A 10499-nucleotide genomic window follows, 5' to 3' on the forward strand; every position below is an offset into this window, starting at 1 on the left:
CTCCATCACTGTCCTTAAGGCAAATAAAATAGTCACATCTGTAAGAAACTTTTAAGTGCAAAGAAGCATAGATATATGTACTGTATATGCTGCAGAGTAAAGGTACAATCCTATGCATTTCTAGACAGAAATGCTTACAAATTCCAACTTCCTCTAACCAAACATACTTGTATATAAATATGCATAGGACCTTTTTTCCTGTCTAACCATGCACAGAATTGTCCCCTAATTACCATTCTGTAATAATGTAAGATTTACTTCAGAGTAAATAATAAGAGCATTAGGCTGTGTGCCCATTATAAGTCTTGAACTTAGCCTAATTCATAACAGTTTTTTTTGAAATAAATCAATATATATCATGAGAGAAATGGAAATATTGTGTCCATTGCTTCAGACCCGGGTACAGTACTGAATCTGCCTTGGTCGCCCTGTACGATGACCTGTGCAGGGAGAAGGACGGGGAGGGCATCCCTGTTGGTTCTTCTGGACCTCTCAGCGGCTTTCGATACCATCGACCATGGTATCCTTCAGGATAGGCTTGCGGGATTGGGGGTTGGAGGCACTGCTTTGCAGTGGTTCCGCTCCTATCTCAACGGTCGATTCCAGAAGGTAGTGCCGGGGGACCATGTCTCTACGTCATGGCAGTTATGCCATGGAGTACCACAGGGCTCCATTCTATCCCCTCTGCTATTTAACATCTATATGAAACCGCTGGGAGAGGTCATCAGAAGGTGTGGGCTGCGGAATCATCAATACGCTGATGATACCCAGCTCTACCTCTCGTTTTCCACTAATCCAGGTGAGGCAGTGGCTGTGCTGAACTGGTGCCTGGCTGAGGTAATGGGCTGGATGAGGGCCAATAAACTGAAGCTCAATCCAGACAAGACGGAGGTCCTGTTGGTTGGCGGATCGGGTTTCGGAGAGGGTGGATTTGACCTGGTCCTGAATGGTGCAACACTCCCTCTTAGGGATAAGGTCCACAGCTTAGGAGTACTCCTCGACCCGGAGCTTTCTTTGGAAGCTCAGATGACAGTGGTGGCGAGGAACGCCTTCCTTCAGCTTCGGCTGATTAATCAGCTGCGCCCCTACCTGGAGTACGACTGCCTGGCGACGGTGACACACGCGCTGGTGACTTCCCGCCTAGACTTCTGTAACGCGCTTTACGTGGGGCTTCCCCTGAAGACGGTCCGAACACTTCAATTGGTGCAAAATAGAGCTGCCAGGTTGCTGACGGGGACGGGGCGTTATGCTCACATGACTCCAGTCCTCCGTCAGCTTCACTGGCTTCCCGTTGAAGCCCGGGCCCAATTCAAGGTGTTGGTTATGACCTATAAAGCCCTAAACGGCTTGGGTCCTGGCTACCTGAACGAGCGCTTACGTCCGTATATGCCCGACCGCCCCTTGAGATCTGCGGGAGAGTCCCTTCTCCGGGAACCCTCCATGAAAGAAATTAGGAGAGTAAGTACTCGGAGGAGGGCTTTCTCTGCGGTGGTGCCCAACCTATGGAATTCACTCCCCAAAGAGGTCCGCCTGGCACCGTCGTTACTGGTTTTTCGGCGCCAGGTAAAGACCTTTTTATTTAAACATCATTTTAATTGTTAAAACATATGATCTGGCCAGGGCAACTTCTTCTTCCTTCTCTTTCTCCTCCTATATTTTTATTTACTTATTTTATACTGATAATTTTAATTTTATATTTGTAACTCAATGTATTTTTTGTATTTAATGGTAATTTATTATGTTCTATTGTATTTCAATGTATTTTATTGTGTTGTAAGCCGCCCCGAGGTTTCGGCAAGGGGCGGCATAGAAATGTTATAATAATAATAATAATAATAATAATAATAATTTATTTGGTTTATAAGAGAGTGACTTGTGGGCTACAATAACCAAACTTATTTTTAATTTCAAGAGTCTGGAGAGTGGTGAAGAAACAGCTTGTATGTGAACTGCCCAATGGCAGTAGTACATCAGTTGAGTATTAACATTAAAATATAATGTAACACTTGTTCTTAACTACACAATAACATAGCAATACAATGAAGCAAACCACATTCAAGAGGGAATAAAATATTTTACAGTGGAATATACACAATGGGAAGATAGTTTCATTTATTGCTATTACATCACAAGTTTAGTGATTACTTGTATTATGTCCTGGGGATTCAATCTTTAATATTATGCCATAGGTTTAAAAAATGAAAATGCTACACACACTTAAATACACACTTTGTAAGGAGTGAAATATAATTACAGATGGAGGAAAAATAAAATATTCTGAAATTCCTTTTTAGATGACAAGGACATATAAACGTGATTGATCATGAACGGTCAAAGTTACACATAGCGTTTTCCATGAACAGCACACCCACCGCAATAAAATACAAACAGAAGTATTGATACCACCCATGCTCCTTCTAAGTAAGCCCCTAGGAAATAAATCCCATTGATTTAAATCGCATGCTTCTGAGTAAACTTGCAAGGAGTTTGGATCCGCTATAAGTCATCCAATAGTAGGCAAATTCTTATTAATACTAAACAATTTGGCAACACTTAAAGGTAGGTCAGAAGGACAAAAAGACAACTTCAATTAGTTATCTTTCAAACGGGTAATTAACTGGCCACACAGCTATGGTAAATCGATGCTATCTTCCTAATTCGCCTAGAGCATCTATTTCGCCAAACAGTTCACCACACCCGCAGCTTAAAATCCACCTTCAGCGCCCCCACCCCTTCCTGCAAGAGCGGAGTCGGAGCGAGTCACGAGCGATCTCGCGAGAGCTCGGCTGTCGTTTCTTTGTGAGGAACGCATGGAAAGGGGAGGAGCTTGGTCTTGTGTGGCTGTTTCTCGCTCTTTCCGGTTGCTTCGAGGTTATACAGACCTCCCCATCGGAGGAAGGGCGCCCGGCTTCCGGTTGCAGCTGTTCTGGTCGTTGCTGCGAGCAAGGCGAATGGGGGACCCCCGGGGAACAAGGGCCGAGATGGGCCGTGCTGGAGGAAGTGACACGGGGGCGCCTGCCCCTGTTCCAGCTTCTCTAAAAGGGGAACGAGAAGAGCCCAAACAGGTATCTAAGCACGAGTAGATGTGCAGATACTACCTTTCCCTACACCGCTGAGCCCTGCGCTTTTGGTATTTCTCCTGAAGGCTTACTTTCTATGTTGCCAAATTTAGGGTAGAAGCGCGAGTAGGATTTTCTCACGTTTGGTAATATATAGATCAACACAAAGTGTTTAGTTGCAGCCTGTATTTTCGCTAGAATACGTTTCTTAGTCTTTAGAGTGCCACAAATTTCGTTAGTTTTTGTGTAATGGACTAACATTCTTTGTGAGCGAGTTCTGTCAGTAACTCAAGCTTCGAAGCATGAGAAGGTGAAGTAGGAGTTCCCTTGAGTTTCGATGCTAACTTTATGAGGCGACGAATTTTTTCCCCACTCACTGTTCCGCAGTTTCACATTCCGATGTTTCCCTGTGTTATTTTATTTGATTTCTATGGTTGCCAGCTGCTCAACAGGGAAGAAAGAAGTGCGTTTTTTAAAAGGTCTGACACAAAATGAGTCAAGAAATGTATAAAAACCTTATAGTAAAAATGCTTTAAAGACAAAATTGTTCTGCTTCAATATGTGGGTGTACCAGGAACATCAAAAAAATAGCTGTAGGAAATAGCTTTGATAGTTGTTCCATTCCTTCCCGTGACTGTTGAAATATATTTAGATTCTCAGACATGGCCTTGGGGGACCATCAGAATTCTTCACTTCTTACCCTAGTCCTCATAGAAGCACATTAGGAATGTGTACTAAAAGGGACACGGTAGTTGATTGTCACATCTGTCTACTGTGGTCATCAAGCTGTACTGCAGTCATGTATTTTAGTTAATGGAAACATCGTGAAGCTGTCACAGAGTTACTTCCTTCCCTTCCTATTGGGGAAATCTTGGTTATTGTGGCAGGCTTGCCTCCTTGTCCCAAAATAAAAAGGTCTATTTACTTATGGAATTTCTGGGTTATACTGGCATATAGCTGTTCTGAAGAGCTACAAACATGTTGGCAAAATTCAGGGCAAGTTCAGTCTCCTTAAACAGTATTGAAACCATATCATTGATTTAACTGCCCTAATTTCTATTTAGTCTTATCAAGCAAAGGTGCTGGATTAATGAAATACCCATCAGTATCAGTGAATTTCTGTTACCAGATAATTTGGATCATAGTTTTAACTATTATATTTTCACATGTTTGTATTTAGTTTGGAAAAAATTGATTGTATTTAAGTCTAAGGTGTTAAAATTGAGCTGGTATCATCATTGCACATTGCTTTGGGTAGTTTTTTAAATGAAAACACTCTAATATAGGCAGCATGTAATGATAGCTGTAATGAGGAGTAATTGCATTAGAACCTCTTTACTAATTAAACTCTTCATTGTTTTATGCAAACTAGGGATCTGTGTTATTTCTTGGAGGCAATGAAGTAAAGAGCAGTGCTGTGGTAAAGTATTCATCTGCTCCACCTCAGGCAGCTTTTGCTCGTCTTCAAGAGAAGACTGATCTGAAACTTCCACCTGCTAATTGGTTACGTGAAAGTGCCAAACTGGGACCAGCAGGGGCAACTATTCTTGGTAGTAGCAAGAAAAGCAAGCCATTTTCAAGGTAAATTATTCATGCTTAATCCATGCTAAAGGAACACATGGTAGAATTTCTAGAGGGGTTAATATAATCCAAAAAGGATGATTTTAAATCATGTTTTGGTTTAGTGAAAATGTCAAACATTTTAGGCTTTATAAAATATTAAGATAACTTAATTTGTATGGTTGTTCATATATGAATATAAAACATTAATGTGATTGTAATGCCCTGAGATGGAATCATGAGGAAAATATGCTACAGATATAAGTATAGCATGAGTAGACAAATGGTTACCACCTTGGTGGGAAGGTAACAGCACTCTGTGATGTCATGCTGGTCACATGAGCCTGGGATCATCTTTGGACAGTGCTGGCTCATAGCCTCAGAAATGGAGATGAGCACTGCCCCCTATTAGCCACTGGCTAAGTGGAGTAAAATCCACAGGGACTCCTTTATGAGTATAGCACAGGCATAATTAGAACGTGGTAAATCAAAACATCTTGAAATACACTTGCTTGGGACCCATCTAATGAGAAACAAAAACAAAGTGCACGCAGCTCATAAGAAATAGAACAAAAGGCCAAGAACATTGTTGAACAAAGATGTGTTTCAGTACTTTGAAGTAGCTATAGAATAGTTCTTAATGTGCTTTGACATTGCATTCATAGGGAAAATCTTCCATACTCAATGTGTATATTCAAACTTGCCAAGAGGATCTTTTCCTTCTGTTTACAGAAGGAGTTGTGATCCTGGAAACAGAAAGGGTGGAAGCTAACTTCCACAGATTCCTCCCTGCAGTTTCCTCTGTGACCTTCCACACTGTTCCAGAAGAACCCTCAATACTGTAGCAGGTTTCTGGAGTGTGAGGAATACACCTCACATTTGTGCAAGTGTGGTGGAGGAAGGGAATCAGCACAAATATTGCACTTTCTGTGAGTGGAGTTTCACTCACAGATCTCTGTGATCCAGCTAATTATTGCTAATGTTCTCTTCATTTAAATAACTGGTACTGCAAGTCATTTATTTAACTCATAGTACTATAATTCCATGTTTAATATTAAACAGATAAAATGCAATGTTTGATGACAATGTACTATTTCAAATAATTATGTGTATGTTTTTGCCAATAGCTTTGGTATGGCATATGACTTTATCGACTCAATTGGAAATGATGTGGATGTTGTATCTGATTCTGAGGTAGGTATGCTTGTAGTGAAATAATGCAAGATAGACCACAAAATTGTTGGTAAAATCATTTTATGGGATAAGGTTGGGAAGACTCATGTGAAAAATTTCCCATAGTGAATCCTGATTTTATGAACACAGTACTTTGTGTTCATTTATCAGTGTTGTATGAATAAATGTATGGTAAATGCATTCATTTAAAACACTTATGTCATCTTTTAAGGGGGAAGCACAATGTCAGTTGGTAGCAACTGTATCAGCTGCCTCTTACAACCTCTGAGAAGGGTTGAGACAACAAGGGTGTTCTAGGAAAGAAGGAAACCAGGTCTGCCAGAGTACAGAATACAAATAGAACTGCAGCCTCCTCTTCCCCCCACCCCCAGACTTCCAAAGCACCTCAAATCTCTAGCTGATATACAGGGTGGAAAGAATGCAGCAGTGCAGCCCTGCATAGGAACCTTATATCCATCACCACTGAATTGAACGAAAAACCTTTTATGAATTGCTTGAGAGTAGGAGTAGGCAACCTAGAATGTTTTTAAATTGTTTGCGTCATTAGGTGTAATCCTTGAAAGCTGTTTGATTTTTTAAAAATTATGTTATTATTTTAAGGGTGCAGTTAGTAACTAATATCTTAAGTCCCACAACTGTTTAGTTCAGAGTGCCACTGAAAGAAAAGGTTATGGTTCAGATCATGCAATATCTCCCTTATCAGTACAGATCCCTGTATTAAATGAGCAAATAAGATGTATATAAGAAATTTTCTACTACCAGGTGAAGTTCAGAACATTGCAAATCAGTGACTAAAAATCTCTTCCATTCACAATCTCAGATTGCTTTATCACTTGCTCAATTTAGATATAACCATAACCCCAAACCCTGGTTTGACCATCCAAATATTTAGGCTTATAGTTGCTTGTTTATTTCATTTTTCATTTGCTTAGGATTCCAAATTCTAGGTACTGTGGCTCCAGGGCAGAACAAGGACTGTATCTATGTTTTGTCAATGCGGGTATCTTGTCAGACCTAGTTGCCACAAAAACAACTGACATATACTGCTTTGGAAATACTCCTATTTTTGTTAAATGTGTTCCTGTTCAAAATGTCCCATCTGGAAAGTCTCCAATTTAAATGTGCTGTAATTGTCTAAAATAACTGAAGTTTTGTTTCTTTTGGTTTGCAGAATATTAAAAAGCTGCTTAAGATACCTTACAGCAAATCTCATGTCAGCATGGCAGTACATCGCATTGGGAGAACACTTTTATTGGATGATCTAGATATTCAAGAGCTTTTCATGAGATCATCACAGGTGATAAATATTATTGTATTAATTTATTTGACAATAGTATATTTCTAGTCTGTAATGCTGCCTTACCTCCATCCTCTTCCACTTGGTGAAACTATGAGAAGCATAGATGTGTAGCAGTGTACAAAGCAGTAGTTATGATAGATCACGGTGGTTCAACTTTTTGTACCTCAAGGAGCGTGTGAGGACTTTGACACAGAACCTGGGGGCTGTAAAATGAATTGCATTTTCATATTGTAAATTAATGTGTTTGCAATATATTTAATATACACAATATATTTCATTCACCATTGCACAAAAGAAAATTAATTTTAAGGTGATTTTTAGACTAACTGAATGAAAAAGAACACCTATGGGCCTGTAATCTCTACTGGTATGTAGCAAAGCTACCACAAAACTGCGGTCAGCCATTTCACTTAGCCTGCCTAAGGACTCCTTTAACCAGGATCTTAAAGCATTTATACTCCATTAAGTCTTGTTCAGAAAATGAATGCCTAACCATCTGCTAAACACTATTCTGTGCACAAATCATTTTGTTGTAGTCCTCTATCCATCAAGGAATTAGAATAAGATTTTGCTGTATTCACCTACTCTGGAGTAGCCTGAGAGTTAGCATTCAGTACACCTGCACTAAACTTAGTATTAAAAGTTTCAACATTTACTCCACTTAAGGAGTCAAGAAGTTCCAAGCAACTTTGTTGAACTAATACTCAGAACAAAGGCACAGAAGAACCATCACATTAATCAGAGAAGTGAGCTCATCAACAAAGAAGAATCAGCCTAGACTAATTTGGATGTAATTGTCTGTTTCTAGCTTACCACTTCATACTGACCTTATAAATTGATCTTTTCTGTTTTTTCCCCCTCTAATCCTTCCTCTTCCCTTGTGCACTTTGTCCTTTTAGTTTACAAGCCTGATGGAGGGACCTGGTTCTCTCTTTTGAATGAGCATAAGCTGCTTTGGAAGACAATAACTGCATAAAATAGGATAAAAATGCTGTGTTAACTTATTAACTGTGACACCACAACTTATAATAATTGCATTCTTATGCATGTCACTTAGACTGGAGATTGGACGTGGCTAAAAGAATTCTATCAGAGATTAATAGATCAAAAGTGGCAACGAAAGAAGAAGAGCAAAGAACACTGGTACCAGAAAGCTATACTTTCCAAGTTTTTATATTACAGGTATCTTTATTTTTTTACATAAGCTGTTCTGTTGCCTTGAAATCAAACTAGTAGCTACTTTCTTATTCTGCAATGTATTTACATCTTATATAAAACTAAGCTTTTGAAAGCTAATGTCACATTACATTTGTTAGTCATTCAAGTTCCAGGCGAATCTTTTTTATGTAACAAGAAACTAATGGCTAGTGCTTTGGAATTTAGCATCCAATGGAATTTTCTGGAACATTGGCTGATCCACAAGGAAAAAAGGGCAAAATAATCTTCTGGTTTCAGCCTTTTTTTCTATTAGTGTCATTCCATAGGGTTTCCCAATCTTCAAGGAGGCTTATGGAGAAGGGCAGAGTTGCTGCCAGAAGTAGGGAGCTTAAAAAGTTCATAAGTGCAGTATTTTGGATGGCAGCAATGTTTTGGAAAAATGCTAGAAAATTGTGGGCATTTGAAAATGTTTTGGATATTTGGCAGTTTTTCTAAGGGACAGCTTAGAAAGATCTAAACCATTTGGATTACCACTGTATTACTACTGTCATCCAAGCTGAAAATGCCTACATTTATAACAAATATAGACTGTATGTGATAACTACTTGTAATAGTGAGCTTTTGTGGCTGAATGCTGACAGGATTGCAGCCAAAGTAGGCTCGATCCTTTGGGAGGTATTTGCATGATTGGGAGAGTCTGAAGGTCTGCTGAATAAATAAACCAGAGAATTGAAACCCTCAGAAACAGGAAGACTGTGTATGTGCAGTCACACAGAAGAAATGAGATGGAAGATCAGGGAACAGTGACACATGCCATCCAGTGATGTGCTTAATTCATCCTGCATTCTGGGGTAACTAGCATCCCCCTAGCTCACATTTTGTTCTGTAATTTACCCAGAAGTAGTCCTACTAACTCCTTCTTTTAGGACTTTGTGACAAAGTGCCTACTCTAAAAAGCCCTCACATTTCGGCTCTTGGAAATCATATAATTGAAAATCAGATCTGAAGAGAGTTCTAGATGCTAACTTTAGTTGCTAATAAGGAGATATTAAAACATATCCAAAATGTTACTGTTGTAAGATAATCCGAACCCCAAAAGACTTCTGGCTAAAATTGCAACATCTCTCTTGTCAGCATTAATGGTGATGGAGCTGCTCAGCCTGTTCCTACCCCTGAAGAGCAGCATCAAGAAGAAACAACTCAAAATGAAACGGATCAAGCAGGAAGGGTTTCTTGGCCCGCACCTTTTGAAATGCCTTCTTCACTTTCTGAAGATGCAAGTGCTTCTAATCAGGTTAATTTGCAGACTTATAAAGCATATACATTACTTTTATAGAGACATTTCTAAGCATGGTAACTGTTTTGTGAAAAGGGAAACCATTAAAATCCTTTTGCAGTGCCCAGTTAAAATATTCTTAAAAACTTTGTGAAAACTTGGCTTTCTTTTCATAAATTGTTGCTATTTTGTAATTATTGCTTTGTATAAACTAGGTACTAATATGTAGGCTGCAGTCCAATGTCCACAGAGTGAGTTTGAAAGCTACTATAGCTTTCTATGGACCCTACTGCATGTCTTTGACATTGCTTTAACAGCAGCCATTGCTGCCTCCCACGGTCTTGTGCAACACAGTTGATAAGGTTGGGCCCAGTCCCCTCTCCTTTCTTTGGTATGTATATTGTCTGTGATGGTATATCTGGCAAGGAAGTTGAACATAGACTGTGGATTATTGCTTATATCTATTACTGTTAATTTGATAATGAATGAGTAACAATGGCTGTTAGAAACAGCAGCCACTACTGAGAAGGAGTGATGGCAACTGCTTCTGTCATTATAACTGGTATTGGTGGTGTCTGCAAGCCTTCTCCTTTTTGAAAGTGGCAGTCCCACAGCCAAGACATCAGAATTAGCTCAAGACTCACTCAAGCACAATTTCAGGGGATAAAAATAAGTTTATTAAAACAGCAGCATACAGGGTTCAAAGGAGAAAGATAAAGGATGTGGGATTGTAAAAAGGAAGAAAAGAGTGAGGAAAAGTAGATAGCAGCGTGACAGTTGTATAACACCCAAATCTGACTGCACTCCCCTGCATGATGATGCCTTTTTGTAGCAAAGGACAAGAAAATAAGAAAGCTAGCCCTATGGTACTCTGTACACACATGATACTTTCAGGTCTATGATCTAGTAGGGGAATGGCAGGTCTCTCGTTGCCACAGGCAGCGCAACCAGG

The 10499-nt window shown here is 39.6% G+C and overlaps 1 protein-coding gene across 3 annotated transcripts in view; it reads left to right on the plus strand.

Moving 5' to 3' along the window:
- The first annotated feature begins 2848 nt into the window (after nucleotides 1-2848).
- EDRF1 (erythroid differentiation regulatory factor 1) overlaps nucleotides 2849-10499 on the plus strand; it is a 29614-nt gene continuing 21963 nt past the window's right edge. For 2 of the 3 annotated variants that reach the window (XM_044445605.1, XM_044445604.1), the window contains exons 1-6: nucleotides 2850-3065; nucleotides 4432-4640; nucleotides 5747-5813; nucleotides 6985-7110; nucleotides 8171-8295; nucleotides 9406-9565. In XM_044445605.1, the coding sequence (XP_044301540.1) occupies nucleotides 2952-3065; nucleotides 4432-4640; nucleotides 5747-5813; nucleotides 6985-7110; nucleotides 8171-8295; nucleotides 9406-9565 (801 nt within the window). In that variant the 5' untranslated portion in view covers nucleotides 2850-2951. Of the gene's footprint in view, nucleotides 3066-4431; nucleotides 4641-5746; nucleotides 5814-6984; nucleotides 7111-8170; nucleotides 8296-9405; nucleotides 9566-10499 lie in introns of all 3 variants that reach the window. The other variant, XM_044445603.1, reaches the window with a different exon arrangement.

Source organism: Varanus komodoensis, unplaced genomic scaffold (genome assembly GCF_004798865.1).
Source record: "Varanus komodoensis strain SLA01 unplaced genomic scaffold, ASM479886v1 scaffold49, whole genome shotgun sequence".
Lineage (NCBI taxonomy): Eukaryota > Metazoa > Chordata > Lepidosauria > Squamata > Varanidae > Varanus > Varanus komodoensis.